Here is a 15,616-nt window from a genome sequence, read left to right as displayed (position 1 = left end):
CCATGGAGGAGCCTATGTCCACATCGTTATGGATGGTTATGGTCACGCCCAAAATAATATAGTTTTAATGGACAAAAGACTATTAGGCTCACGGACCAAATGGACATAACCATTTGGACAGTGGATAACCCAAATTTCTTAAAAATTTAGGTTTTATAATTTGGGGAAAAAATGAAATTTTAGTTTCTTCAATCATTCTTTTTTGTCTCATCGTCCACGACCAATTTAGGGGAAAATCCTCTTTCGAAGAACCATATCAGTATTTTGGTTTTGGTGAAAAAATGTAATTTTATAATTTTTCCACCATATTCATGATTCTATAAGAGAAACAACAACAAAAAAAATCAGATTTTATAAAAAAAACAACAAAATAAAATTCAAATTTTATGAAAAATAAAATTCAAATTTTATAAGTAAATAACAACAAAAATAAAATTCAGATTTTATATAAAAAAATAACAAAAATAAACTTCAATTTATAATTGAAAAACAACAGAAATAAAAATAGATTATCCATAGTTATGATCAATTGGAAATGGTCTCAATGGATATAAACATTTTTTTGGACCATTGTCTATTTGAAACTGTCCAACTTTTATTTATATAAAATATGTCTAAACAGATTCGCCTAATAGTACATGGACGAACTATTTGACAGCTCTAGTTGAGACTCTACTATATCGTTGATAGTACTCAATATACTCGTAAATTGTTGATGATACTCATTACTGGATATCTTCTTTTGCATTAATTCGTTAATTCTCCGTGATTCTCCGAGTAAAACAATCCGTATCAACAATTAAAGCGAAACGCTTGGGGTTTCTTTTTGTTGGTCGTACGTTTGATTCTCGCTTTGTATTAATTATCTTATTTCAAAAGTAGTGGACATAGTATATTGGGGACACACTAAAAAAAGGCCGCAAGTATTAAGTTTGCGATTTTTTTGATATAATTAGAATAGTATATTGTGGAAATGCAAACACAAACGTAAAATACGTAAAGAAAAACAAGCATGATCTAATTTGGCAAAAAAAAAAAAAACATGTAAGAAATATACAAATGCAAACAATAAAAGCACCATCATTATTATATTATCGCATGCATATCACCAAACGTGTCGAGATAGTTTACAAAGTATTTGTTTACAACAACATCTGTCGTATGTGTCGATGTAAAGCTGGCTTGCAGTTACCTTTAGTAGCTTGTATCAATTAGTGATATACTCTTTTTTTTTTTTGGTTAAGGAAAAAATAAGAAAAAGCTCCAATATAATTTCATATATAGATGATTTTTTCGATATGTTTTTTTTGTGTTTTGGCCGATAATTTGTAAACAAAGATCAATTATTATTGGTTAATAATAATAATAATGTACAGTACGTTACATCTTTATTATTGTAGTGAACAATATTTGTTCTCGTATTTATTGGCATAAAACACATAAGAACCGTATAACGAGGGAGTTTTCTTTTTTTCATTATTGATATACCAAACCTGAAGAGCCTGATCGGGTATTCGGATTTTTAGATTTTTGGGTTTTTGAATTTAGACATATAAAAATCGTTCGAGTTTTCTATACTATCGGATCAGGTTTAGGTATTATCCGTTCGGGTTCGGGTAATTCGAGTATATCCGAATTCAAACAAATCATAAAAAAACAACTAAGATGACAAAATGGTTTAAAACACATCCATAATTGCTTAAGGTAATCTTTTTAAAATGCATTTTTACATTTAAGATTAGTTCAGATTTTTTTCGAGTTTGGATAATACCCAAACCCGATTGGGTATTCGAATCTTAGAGATACCAGACTCGATCCAATATTACATACCACCTGAACCAAACTGTCTATTTCAGGTTTGGGTTTTGGGTTCAGTTAATATGTCCAGGGCTATGAAGAAGCATAATATAATACAGGAATCAACAAGTTGGTCTCTTATTACAGAGTGGTAATTGTTCCCCATATGAACGAAAAAAAAATTGAGAAAAAGTTGCTTGATCAACAAAAAAAGCGCGGACTCACAGACAAAAAACAAAAAGAAAAGCAAAGTGACTTACCTCACAACATAGAATATGAAATTTGTCAGAAGTATTCTCTTGGTTTAGTTTCGACATGATATTATTGATATGTTTGTATAATCTTTCCTACACACATGCAGTTTAGACTTTGGGGTGCAAAACATAACAAAATTTTGAAGATGTCTCTTGAAATAGAAGACTCGCATTAATCAAGTTTTTCCGGTTTAGTGAAAAGATCAAAGAAGAATGAGTTGTTGTTTCTAGTTTTACAGATTAATTCATTTTTAAATAATTCTTTTATTTAAAACCTTTTTATTCTTTCATCCTTCAAAACATTTTCTTGATCTACTTTGCGTCTTCTACTAGCAGTTTTTAACGAACCCCAAAAATAAACAGGTAACAGAAAGCAGAGTAACCTCTTTTTTTAAAAAAAATAAACAGTTCTGACAACCTTAACTCGAATCTCGGTATGCATGCATGCAATCTCAAAATAATTACGACAAAAACATAAGAAACTCCATGAAAACCGCAAAGGAGCCTCTTGTTATGATTAAAATCGAGAGAAAAAGACCAACAGAATGTGAAAACCACCTGCTGAACAGCCACCCCGGCGAACTGATACCAATACTGCATACCGACATATATAGAATAGACATTAACAGCAATGTTCTTCGCTTGCAAAGCCATCTGAACAGAATCCGCTTGCTCATCACTGTTATGTTACGCAAAGGAGAGCCACCACCAATAGCAGAATACACTTCTTTCGATTTCGGAGCACCGATATCACCATAGACGTACGGTGACTAGACTGTTGACAGGTTGTACAGTTGATTCCTCAGATCTTCCCCATCGGCAGGTTCATAGGGGAGTTCTTAGCATTTTGGTGAAAAAATAAATCAGAAAAAAAGAAAAAATCTAAGAACTCTCCTTGTATAGTATACCCATTTGTGATCTAACAGACGATACGTGTCGGCATTGTATTGGTCGAACAAAAAAATTATTTTTTTCGTTCTCTCTCTTTCTCTCGCGATTGCGAGAAAACGAAGAATTGTATTTGGAATCGAAGGGTGTGGAGGAAGAGGAGATTGCGGTCGGAAGAGATGCTCATCATCGTGAATTGATGACTCGGCCGTGTCCCATCGCGATAGATTGAATCGTGAATCGGCTCCGAGAAGTTGTAGGAGAGGCGATTTAGAATCGTGAATGGTGAATTGGGAGTCCACTCAATCGGAAGAGATTGAATCAATTGGAAGCAGAGGGTAAGTTTCTCAATCCTAGCTTCATTGTTTTGCTTATGATTGTTGTTCTGATTTAGCTGCTCAGTTGAAATCGTTGGCTTTTTACAAAAGTTTTGATATAATTATCTCTGCATTTCTGTATCTAGGTAGTGATTTTAGATGCTTTGAGAATAGATGCTTGAACTTAGAAGTTGCATAAAGCTTTGGATAGGATTCTTTGTGGGAGTGGTGATGCTTTACCTGTTGATATAGAAGAGAGGTACTGTCTCTGAGCAGTTCTTATAGGGTAGCCAAAACTAATTGATTCCTGTTACATCAGATCTTGTTTTGTGCCACCTTTGTGTGTTCCATGAGCAGTTCTTATAGGGTAGCCAAAACAAATTGATTCCAGGTTCCAGCCTTAAGCTTCGGTCTGTTTGTTTGATAGAGTAGCTGTTTGTGTAGGTTGGATGATGAAGGGGAATGGTGCTGCGACGTCGGTTGAGCTGTTGCTATCACGTAGATGGAGAATATGGTACACTTTCTCCCTGAATCGGGAATGATGCATAGGAATATGAGAAGAAAGGTTTTACTTCTTTGGCTTCTCCTCCTACTCGGCGTGTCAACATCTTTTCCCCAGGCTAGTTAGGTTGGTTGATATGATTCTTCTCCGTCTAAACTATCTTCTGTTGTTCTTGATTCATCTATGAATTCTAGCTTTGTTTTTATTCGTTTGTGTGATATTAATCTAACGGGTTTGTTCTCCTTTTTTTTGTTTAATAGTTTGTAACTTGCAGGTGAAGTTCACAGTTGAAGAGCAACGGAAAATTATGGATCGTAAACACAACATCCCAGTGGCGGATCCATAAACTTATTTAACATGGGGCACAAAATAATTAATCAAATATTTAATTAAATAATTAATTAAAATATACTAATAATAATATTAAAAATCCAAAAAAATAAAACGTTAAAAGATTGTCATAACAAAAACATATTAAGAAGTCTTACAAAACTATTCTACTATTTTCCATATCTTGAAATTTTTTTATCACTACTTCATTTGTCACCTTATCTAAGTGTTCTTTTTTAATAAAACAAACCATACAATAATTCAAAAATTGATCACCTATTCAGTTTGTAAAGTAGTTTTCACAATTTGAGGTACACGCGCCCCTAATTTCTCTCCCAACTTGCGATCTCTGCGACAAACTTAGGGTTCTTCTGCGTTTGCCTCTCCGGTCACCGGCGTTCCTTGCCGGTACCGTGAGAGGGCTCCTTGCTTTTATTTTCTCTTTCGTCTTTCAGTTCATTAGCTCCGGCGGTTGTGGCGTGGTTCTGCTCTGATCTGACGCTCTGGTTGGTGGTGAGCCACCTCGTGGAGAGAGAATATTCGCTAAGGAGTTTAGGTCGCTGTTCTGGTGGCTGCTTGAGGACGGTGGCTTGTGCATTCAGCGTCTCTGGTGGAGCTTGGTGGACCGACCCTCTCTCCTGTGGTGGTTTAGATTTAGATCTGGTTCTCAGATCTTGGTTAGTGGTGTTTTCGTGAGGCATGGGAGCTGCTCGGTCTCCTCATGGCGGCTGTGCTCGTGGCGTTCCTGGATTCTGGTGTAGCTAGCCGGACTCTCCTTGCCTTCTCCCTTTTCAGTTTGGTGTTGAACCAGTCCTTCGCTTCACCACGGTGTTTATGTTTGTTGGTGTCTTCTTTGTTTTAGTTTCAGTCCGGCCAAGGAGTGTGCCTTGTAAATCGACGGAAGTGATGTAGCTTCTCGTTCTTGCATTGTGAGGTGATGATATGCTATTCTGTGTTCTCAATTTTTAATCTTTAGAAGATTAGCATTCTGGTTGTTATTTGGTTAGTTCGGAGAAGCAGCTATTTCGTTGGTTTTGTCTCACGACTCTTGGTCGGTTCAGTAGGATGTATTGTCCGTTTTTAGGTTTAGGACCGGAACAGTGAAAGCCGGAGAGACCAAGCTCTTATGATGATGCGCCTTTGGGTGTTGAAGCTATTGGGACAAGTTTTACATGTCGATCCACAGGTTCTCATAGCTGGGATTTGATTGTTTTCAGTAGTAGTTTTTTGGTTTTCTCTGTGTTAGTATTTGTTTTCGTGTCATTAGGTTATTTTAGGTGGTTTAAGTGATGATCTCACACCAAGTTGTGGTGTGTTATCTATCTTACTATGGTTAAAAAATGCAATGGTTCTCGATTAGGTAGCGTTGGATCCGCCTAGTGTTCCAGGGTTGTATTTGATCAACAATTGCATTTGTTTTGGTCCAAGTCTTTAGAAGTGAATGTAATGTACCTTTGATTTGGTTGTAATACTTTGATTAATGGAAAGTTGATGTTTAGAAAAAAAAAAAAAAGTAATTTTCACAATTTTCATTGCAGAAAAGCATCTCTTGACTGTAGCAGTGGCACCGGGTATAGTCAAAACCAACTTCAAAAGTCAATAAACAAAACTATGTGAAAAACGTTTTTAGACATGTAGAAAGACTTTGATTTAGTTGGGCTTGAATCATTAGTAGCTTTTAAATAGTTGGGCTTAAACCTTTATTAGCTTAATATATATATATAGCTTAAATTATGATACAATTTATATTGAATTTTAGTTTATATTGTAAAAAGAGCTTCCGTCGGACTTCATCAGCATGTGACGCACTAATAATAAGTGTTATTATTTTCTGAACTATAGTAACTAAATCCCATGCAAAATTTTATTTTTAGGATTTAGCATGTGGCACGTGCCACACTAACTAAAGCGTACGTCCGCCCCTGCAACATCCGTAACATGTCTGTCATTGCCCATGTCGATCATGGTATATATTTATATATTTTTGTTTACTGTTATTTTTCTAATCGTTTCTCTGATGATTTATGAAGCTTTTGTGTTTCTCATATTCCTATGCTTTTATTTAAAAACGTGAAGCGTTTATAGTATTGTTCTGTTTCTTATACTCTTTAATGTTTTGATGTGCTTCTTCTTCTCTTTATTCATCCTGCACTTAGTTAATATCTTGTACGAATCTGATGTTATGTGTGAATACTTGCTCTTTGTTTAGTTTTTTAGTGTTTCTGCTCCTCTATGGAATAGTGTTTCTTTTAGTTGAACTTGAGAATTGTTTGTATTGGTTTATGGTGTCCTAAAGAAGTCCATTGCAGACGAAATCACAAAGGGTAAGCTATGTTATGGTTCTACCTTGACATATCATACAAGCTGAAAAATGTTTGTACTTTGTTGCAGACTGATCTTGTTGGTGAGCCAGAACTAGCTTCATTGATGCAGCTGATAAAGGTAGGTTCTGCTTCTTTTGATTATTGTTTTGTCCTTGAACATCTATTTATTCTCTTTGCTCTGTGTTTAACATTTATGTTATGGTTATTGTCTCCATTTATGAATTGCACTTCTATTGTAATATGTATTAATGTTTTTATTATGTTTTGTATGTTTGAAAAATAATTAAAATACAATATTTTCTAATTTTATAAAATCTTAAATGTTTACATATTTATACCACTTCTATTCTATTTAAAATTTTTAAATTTTTAAAAAAACAATATTTTTAAAAATAAGAGACTCAAAATTAGAACCTACCATTGGAAGAAAAAATTTTAACTAAGAGATCATGAGTTCTTATATTCAAAACAATACACAATTAATTCATATAATAATCAAACAATGTTTAAGAGACTCCAATTATCATACTACGGATAATCTTGCTCTCAATAAAAAATAATTTCACCTGTAATAGTATAAACATGTCAAAACATCTTGTGGCTACCAGTGAATCTTAGTAATTCATTGTCATATATGAAAAGAAGATATTCCACTGTAAGCCTTCTCTTGGTTTAGTTTCGACGTGATTTGTTTGTATAATCTTTCCGAAATCATTTTGACGAAGATTAAATGAAAAAAAAAGACTTAAAACTTTAGCTGCAGAGATTAAAACCAAGTCAATTACACCGAAAACATATATATAATAAAATAGAGAAAGAAGGTGATTGTTCAACAAGCTCAAGCAGTTCTCTTCTCGACGTCATGCCCATCTTCCTCAAGCATAAACCTCTTCCAGTACCAATGTAGCTTCCACACGCTATCTCTCATGTCATTGATCGAGACTCCTTTAGTCTCCGGCACGAAGAACAAAGCGAAAAGTCCCATCACAACGATCCAACCACTGAAGAAGAAGAATATCCCTGACTTCATTCCGCAAAGCATCGATAGGAAGGCCTGAGCGATCACAAAGGTGAAGAACATGTTGCAAGACACAGCCAATGCAAACCCTTCAGTTCGAGTCTCCAAGGGGAAGGTCTCGCTAGGGATTAGCCATCCTAGTGGTCCCCATGACCAAGCGAAACCCATCACGTAAAGGCACACAAAGATCACCACTACTAAGGCTTGTATCCGTCCTAGTGTACCCGTCACATCTAGGTTCTTGGCTAGGATGATTCCAATGACCAACTGTTTTGAGAAAATTGTTAGTTTGTGAGACAAGAAACGCTAACTTAACCTATGTTCATTTACTTGGGCAACAAGAAAGACAAAGAAGAAGAATAAGACCTGACAGATGAGCATATGAACAGAAGACTGAAGCAATAGAAATCTCCGGCCGGTTTTGTCGACGAGGAAAATCCCAACAAACGTGCTGAGTACGTTGATCGTTCCCGTGATAACCGCGGAAAGCAGAGCTGCGTCATTTCCAAACCCTACAGTCTGGAACAAAACCGGGGCATAGAACATGATTGCATTGATACCAGTGAACTGTTGGAAAAACTGGAGCAACATTCCGATCACGAAAGGCGGCCGGCTCGCGGGTTTCATCAGTTTCGTGTAAGGGTCTTTGACCTGCCTCGCGATATCGCAAGCATGGACGATTGACTCATACTCTTCATCAACATTTTCAACACCTCTGATCTTCTTGAGCGTATCTTTCCCTTCCTTGGTTTTGTTCCGCTCGATAAGACTAGTCGGCGTTTCGCATATGAGAAGCGATCCGAAGAGGAGGATGAGGGCGGGAACCCCTGCACCACCGAGAGCTAGTCGCCATCCGTAAGGATGAACTGAGAAGGTGAAATAGTTGACAAGGTTGGCGATTAGGATCCCTATTGTAACCATTAGTTGGAAAACAATATTAAGACCTCCACGAAGCCTCGCCGGCGCAATCTCTGATAAGAAAAGCGGTACCGCCTGCAAGAAATCAAGACACATTAGTCATTTGAAGACAACCTGAAAATTCAAGATCTCAAACAAACCAAAATCTTGCAACGTAACGTATCATGCCTAAAGATAAAGTAATCTCGAAACGAAAGAGAAAAAAGATCATAAGGTCATACCTGATTACCAAAGCCAACACCGAATCCAAGCAAGATTCTACCAATGATCAACATATACATGTTAACAGCTCCGGCGGCAAGGCCAACACCGATCAAGAAGAAGATGGAAGCGAACTGCATTGTGGGTTTGCGTCCAAGCTTAGAGCACGTAGCGGAAGCGAAAAAACTAGCCACTAGAGCAGCAAGGTATAAAGAAGAGGTGAAGAGCTGCAAGAACTGGTTGTCGTACTTGCAGTAGTTGTTCTCGTGCGCATGCTTCTTCCTCTCGTACACAGATGGGAAACAACTCCTTCAAGAAATCGTCCATCGCCGTTACTCCACCTGTGTTTATAATGAAATTTGGTTTTTAAGTATTTAATTTCTAACATTTCTTGAACCAAAAGCGACATATCTAAATACCTAATTAGCTGTGTATTCAGTTTCTTGATTCATAAGTACCGCGACAAAAAAAAAAGAGCATAAGAATCTAAGATAATGGCAGAGAAGAGAACCGAACCAGAGATTCCAATGTCGTAGCCAAAGATCAAACCGCCTACAGCTGCGATAATGACACAGATAAAGACATAAACAATCATCTTCGCTTCGAAAGCCTGGGCATTACCACTAGAAGATATAACCACAGCCATTGTATAAAACGTCTATGCTCTCTTAAAAGTTTTGTTTTGTGTCTATATGCTTCTCTGTCTTGTAAAAGAAGAGCGAGAGAGAAGCAGACACAAAATCTTCACTTTAAGATGAGGCAAAATATATATTAATACAGATCACAAAGATAGAGAAGACAGGAAAGAAGATAGAGAGATGATATCTAAATATAGAATACAGGTTGTGAAATGAGTAAGGATGAAAATTTGATTGGTTGCTCAATAGATTCTGGATCAGTAATCTTGGTTGTTTTATGTAAGTTTTTTTTTTTTTTTAATGACGTCTAGATTTTGTTAATACAAAAACATGGATATATAATATATCCCCAGTTTCCTTATTGGTTCTCCATCAACAATATGATTCATTTTTGTTACATGATATATAAAGTGAAAATCTTAATTTGGTCAAAGTTAATTATAGAATATATTTGCTAGACTCTGATCATGATGAGTCATGAGTGAGTCATGTTGTTATGACTACTGTAAGTTGAATACAGAAGTTTTACATTTTAGTCTTTTCAGTTTGATATTCTAAAGATAGGGGTATTTTCGATTATTATGTTTACAATTTTCATCATTACATAAATTTATAAACTTCGTTGCAACCAAAAAAAAACAAAAGATCTTAAATTTAGTTATCTCAAAAACCAAAAACCAAAATTCCGAAACTTCTTCATTTCTATCAAGTTGAATAACATAAAAGTTATTCCCATCTAAAAGTTTTCAACTCTGGATACGAAAGTAAATATGATTCATCTTTCCCTCACGGTCGTATAAATTGTGGTTTTTTTATACCGACATGGTATAAATTAATCAGGTAATAATAATATATCAAAAGCTGGATTATTTTACAATGACCAAGAAAATATTCAAAGATCGCACAATTACAACAATGAAGCTCTCTACATTTTATAATAATCTTTCTACTCTCTAGTAAACGGCCAATGAGACCGGTTAACGAACAACACAATCCCATCTCATATACCCTTCAGACCGGATTTGGGCTAAACGGGGGAAAAAAACTTGTTTCGTTTTGTAGTATGGAAGAAGAATTGGCCTGAGTTACTCAAACTCCTTGTATATGTTTGACTGTTTTATTAGCCTAAAAGATCGTCTAGAAGCGGACGTGTAGCATCCATCCGCGTTGTAGTTGTCTCACTGTACCGACCTCTGTAGGCAAAACAAACGGTAATAATAATAAGGTTTAGCCAAAGGGAAAAAGACATTGGAGAAGACACTTAAAACTTAGAATGATCCTTATACGAGGGGTTTGTTTAGAGGATCATAAAACAAAACTTGAGAGACTCCCAAGGTTTTTGTGATTCGACACAAGAATAGCAGCAAGAGACCTTACACTAGTTGACTGTTGGAGTTCCACTGCTGGAGATTCTCCGTTTTCCTGCATATCGGACCAGCAACATCACCTTTGTTATTCCTTATGTCAGATTTTTTGTTAACGGAAGATTGTGTATGACTATCTACTAATGTAAGAGAACGGATGCCTCAATTTGACTATCTACTGATGTAAGAGAATGGATACCTCAATTAACAAATCCTTTCTGGTAATCAATCCTATCACACGGGAAGGACGGGGAACGACGAATAGATGTCTCAATCCAAGTTGCCGGAAAAGGTTGTAAACCTGATCCAAACAGGTCAGATTCTCAACCAAAGATGATGGATATTTGGTGCATCAGGTAAAGACACAATCAGAGATTTTCCTCACCTTTGTCAACGACATGTCTTCGGGAACAACGTACGGAGAGGGATTCAAAAATGGAGCAAGATCTATGTACATCTCTAAATCATCTGAAGTTAGATGTATATCTTCTATGCATAACCCTTTCGATGAAACAGGTTTAGCAAACTCGCTAAAACTGTGCCTGGAGAGTGCATGATCAATTTATTTATCAGAAAAATATGAATACTTCAAAAGAGAGTGAGAAAAGGAAGAGTGTGAAACATTAATTTACCTGATATTTCTGGCACTTGGATCACAAGGCAAAGGACTATGTTGGAAATCGACTTTAGATTGAAGGAGAACAAGCAAGTGACTGCATGGTGAACAAAATTCAGAATGATCTATTTCTTTTTCAATAATTCTTTTTGCAATGTACAATCACGTACCTTCGCAGAACTAACCCGATGACAAGTGTTTCACCACTTCTCGTGTGGTCGATTACCTGGTAGAATGTCAAAATGTAAAAACATACGCACAGAGCACTAAGTAATCACGAGTCAAACCTGTGTAGCACAAAGCAATGCTTACCGGAAATCCATTGTGTTTATTGCTGCCTAATATGGAAGCAACATCTGGAACCCTGATAACTCGAGGTAAAGAGATTACCTTCAAAGACAGAAAAAACAAATTATGATATAGCTTAATATTAAGAAGCATGTATTACAAGCTCCATCTAGTGGTTCGCTGATGAGGGAGAAATGATAACAACCTTCTGACTTTGACATGCTTCCTTTGCTACCATTTGACGCATATGATACTTGGGTCTCGATTCCAGTAAAGGAATGCCCTTCAGGCGTGCTTGCACTTCATACAATCCCTCATTGAAAGCATCACCGACGGCCTAAGGACAGAACAAATTAAAACAAGCATATTTCCACAAGAATCAAGATAACTAATAATGGTTGGTAACTCGTACCTTTGAGATGAGAAGAACCAGCATTATAAGAGGCAAAAGTTTCAGGTTATTGGTGATTTCAACCATGATAACACATAAAGATACAGTCATCCGCATCGAGCCTCCAAGAAAGGAAGCAGCTCCCAGCAAAGCATAACTAAGGTTCAAAGACAATTTGTATCAAAGGCCCGAAGTTCACCCAAAAAATTTCATATAAAACAGATTAACAAAGAAATACACAAAGAGACTCACGTTCCCTCCTCAATGTTGAGCTTCTTGTAAAACCTGACCACAAACATGCCTACAAGGCGCCCATAAGTTGAACCTATCATTATTCCAGGAACAAACTGCCCAGCTGGAACAGCAGTGCCGAAGGTCACCACTGCTAATGTGTAAAACATAGCCTATACATAAAACATAAGGACGATGAATCAGAGAAATAAACAAGTTGAAAGATATTTCATAAAGAGATGGAACGATTTAAAAAGTCAAATCAGCATGTTCCTTATCCTACTGCAAGCATGGACATCATTCAATCAAACTCAAACCTACCAAGAACTATAGACCAAATTAAGAACAAACCAAGTAGAAGAATTTCATACCAAAAAAGTTAGTAGACTCTGAGCACTGAACTCTCGCATTGTTTTTGCGCTGAACAAATTCCTTATAGCGTCATCCTGTCATCAAAATGAAAAGCAAAATATTTCAATTGAAACAGACAGAAATGAAAATAAAGCAAAGTAGAAATTGAAAATAATTATTGTGAAAATATTATCGAAGAAAAGACCTGAGTATTGAAGAAAATGGTAGCGAGATCATTGTACTCATTATCCGTCTTGCAGTAGAACTACGATGATTGACACACACAAAAACCAACAAGAATGAGGCAATGCTTCAAGACAGAAATGTTAGGGAAGTCAGAAAGCTCAGCAGGGAAATGGTTATCATTGCTAAAGTTTTGGGGCCTCATTATATAAACTTTTCTAGACAATACCATTAAGGTATTTTCGAAGTTTTCTAGATACTTAACAAATCTTGTAAGTTTATGTATGGCTGCACACTTTTTCCATCGGAAAAAAAGGTTAAATTTGGCTAAATTAAATCATAACAGATCGGCATTGTAAAGAACATGCAACAGATATTATCTATAACAGTGTCTTACATTTACGTAGTTCCCATACATTCCTGGAGGCCGTGGGCATTCAATACCAGATTCAGCAACTGACTCAGGGCATGGACTGCATTTTCTTAGGAGAGGTAGCCCAAACGAGATTGCTGAAGTTATACAAGAGATGATGCATGCTTCAATTATCTGCAAATTCAATTTTTTATAATTTATTCAAATCCAGCAACGAGACAATCAATCTTCAAGAAGATAAACATAACCAAATAAATGAAGAACTAATTGTAATCGTCCATCAAAGAATACCTTCACTCGATTTCCTCTCTTGTGCAAAGAATTCCGACGCCAAGATGTCATATAGAGTGTAAGTTGGTTAAATAATGCACCTGGTGGAAAATGCCATGAGGAATGAAATAGACAGCGAAAGGTAAGTGGAACCAAGAGTGCAGGAAAAGAAATCTCCTTACCAAGTAGACCTCCTATTACTCCAATTACAGCCATTGGCAGTAGCTCTTTGAAGTAGTAGTCATCTTGACCACTAAATGAGAGAAAGAAAAGTTCCAAGTCAATTTTAGCACTATTAACCTAGCCCAATATAAGTGAGCACTGAAGCTAGAACCTTACTCTGATACATCCCATATAATGAAACCACCTCCACCAAAGTGTCCACATATTCCACTCTTGCACCATCCCATGGCAGTACGCACCACAACGGCCACAATAGCAGACGTGAAAAAGACACGCCACATAAGTTGACTTCTCCACCTTCAATACATGCAAATTCAATTAAATGACAGACCGAATAGTGTCCCAGACTCACACTAACTAAGATATCCTAAAGATACCTAAGCTGCAATTGCTAGGGAAATAATTGAATAGCTAAAAGAAGTTCTTCAAATGGCTGTTTCTCAGAACAGACTATATTTAGGCACTACAATGAGGGAAGGAACCTACCATGAGGTGACCTCCTCTAATGCAAATAACACTCCTCCAACTGGAGCTCTAAAAGCGGCAGCAACTCCAGCTGCACATCCACAAGTGACCTTTCAAGGCATCGGAAAATTAAGGAATAAGCTCTCAAAGAAGATTATGACCTAATCTAAAACAAAAAAAAAATCAGATAGCATTCTTCACAAGAAGCATCTAGGAACTTACAAGATCACGACGATCTCTGTCACTCTTAAAAAGTTGCGGCCATCTAGAATTCAAATGATATTTCGTGGATCCACCCTGAAACAAACAGAAGCAGAAGGAAAGCACACATTTTTAACTTCCTGAGGAATGACGGGAGACCGACTACTAAGCCAAAAAACATTCAGTATTCATCTCTATGCCTGAATAACATGGAACTCAGATGCTTACCTGACCAAGCAACGAAGCGATGCAGGCACCAGTATGTACAAGGGGACCTTCTTTCCCTAAAGCTAAGCCACCCCCAACAGAACCAATGCTTCCAAATATCTATGAGAGAGCAAACTATAAAAAAACTGTCTTCAAAATAGAAAACGAAACAAAACTTCCACAGTAGCATAACATTCCAGAAAAGCTAACTCACCTTTCCAATAAGTGTTCTAAATAGCAAGGTCCCGGGAATATCAATTCCTGCGCAATCCAATTGAATAAATGAAAGACGATTACAGATTACGAAAACGAGAGAGATTAAGAAGGCTAGTTTAGTACGTACCATTGAGATAACCCTTAATCTCAGGAATGCCAGAACCAGCAGCAGCAGGAGCGAATTGAGTAATGATATACGCAGAAGAAAACACTAAAACTAAATTGATGAGAAGATAAACTATAAACCCGGCAAAATAAGACTTCTGAATGATTGCAAAAGTGAGTGCAAATTTCCACCCAGCGAAATTCTCAACTGAGAGATTGATAAACACAGCAGCTAATCCAGTTCCTACGAAATCATCATCATCACCACCAACAACAACAAAATCTCAAGATCTGATTCTGGAACATCGAACAGATAAAAAAATCCGAAGAGAGAAGAACGAAGAAGTACCGATCCCGATGAGTAAAGAGAAGAACCATTTGACAGCAACGTAGTAACCTACATAAAGCTTCCCACGATGAGCTAGTTCTTCTCTGTAAGCGTAATTCTCGATGACTTCGTAATCGAGACTATCGACACCTCCGCCACCGTCACGGCGAGAGTTGAGTAGACCAACGCCGTCGGTGGATGTATCATCGGATTCAGGGACACGAGACCAGATCAAGTTATCGGATTCGATCCCGTTCTGGAGATGATTCGATAACATGATCTCGAATGGTTCCTAGATTTAGGGATTTCGAATCACAGAGACGGCTTTTTGAAAGAAAAAAAAAAACTGTAATCCACTACTACTCCTACGGTACTACCTTATTTGAGGCTTTTAGGATAAATATATTTATATTTTCTGATTAAACTCTGTTTCTTAAGGATCAGTTTTTTTTCTTTTTTTCTTTTTGTCACAACTTAAGGATCAGTTCTGTTATATAATAAGATATGAGTATTTTTCACTTTCCTTATTAAATTACTTACAAAGGGGTGAAAATTTCACCGTGAAATGTATGTTTTTTCTTGTTTTTTTTTTATATTGAAAGTATTGCTATCAACATTCCCCAAATATAAAGTCAATCCTTTTTAAAACAAAAGAAA

General features: G+C 36.5%; 1 protein-coding gene and 1 pseudogene across 2 annotated transcripts; both read right to left on the bottom strand.

Annotated features, from left to right (window-relative positions):
- On the bottom strand, positions 7,251-9,195 carry LOC104709428 (annotated as a pseudogene).
- Positions 9,980-15,396, bottom strand: LOC104706951 (chloride channel protein CLC-d). 2 transcript variants are annotated; one of them, XM_010423195.2, is made up of 22 exons: positions 14,981-15,396; positions 14,654-14,875; positions 14,525-14,571; positions 14,332-14,430; positions 14,125-14,199; positions 13,924-14,012; positions 13,594-13,734; positions 13,437-13,507; positions 13,276-13,355; positions 13,009-13,158; positions 12,634-12,693; positions 12,449-12,523; positions 12,099-12,250; positions 11,868-12,003; positions 11,661-11,792; positions 11,480-11,557; positions 11,338-11,393; positions 11,184-11,264; positions 10,937-11,093; positions 10,751-10,852; positions 10,560-10,609; positions 9,980-10,380 (listed from the first exon to the last, which is right to left on the bottom strand). In XM_010423195.2, exons 1-22 carry the CDS (start codon positions 15,234-15,236, stop codon positions 10,308-10,310), a joined length of 2,382 nt encoding a protein of 793 aa, XP_010421497.1. In that variant the 5' UTR covers positions 15,237-15,396; the 3' UTR covers positions 9,980-10,307. The 2 variants fall into 2 exon arrangements, with proteins under 2 accessions (XP_010421497.1, XP_010421498.1); XM_010423196.2 differs by having other exon boundaries at positions 10,565-10,609.

Source organism: Camelina sativa, chromosome 8, assembly GCF_000633955.1.
Source record: "Camelina sativa cultivar DH55 chromosome 8, Cs, whole genome shotgun sequence".
Lineage (NCBI taxonomy): Eukaryota > Viridiplantae > Streptophyta > Magnoliopsida > Brassicales > Brassicaceae > Camelina > Camelina sativa.
The sequence above is the reverse complement of the archived record's forward strand: the minus strand, read 5'-3'. Positions and strand labels throughout refer to the sequence as shown.

Coding starts and splice junctions, on each gene's coding strand:
- LOC104706951 (XM_010423195.2), bottom strand. CDS start 15,236: ATGTTATCGAATCATCTCCAGAACGGGATCGAATCCGATAACTTGATC. Junction 14,572..14,653: donor GATTAAGGGTTATCTCAATG/GTACGTACTAAA, acceptor TGGATTGCGCAG/GAATTGATATTCCCGGGACC. Junction 11,793..11,867: donor TGGTTCTTCTCATCTCAAAG/GTACGAGTTACC, acceptor TTCTGTCCTTAG/GCCGTCGGTGATGCTTTCAA.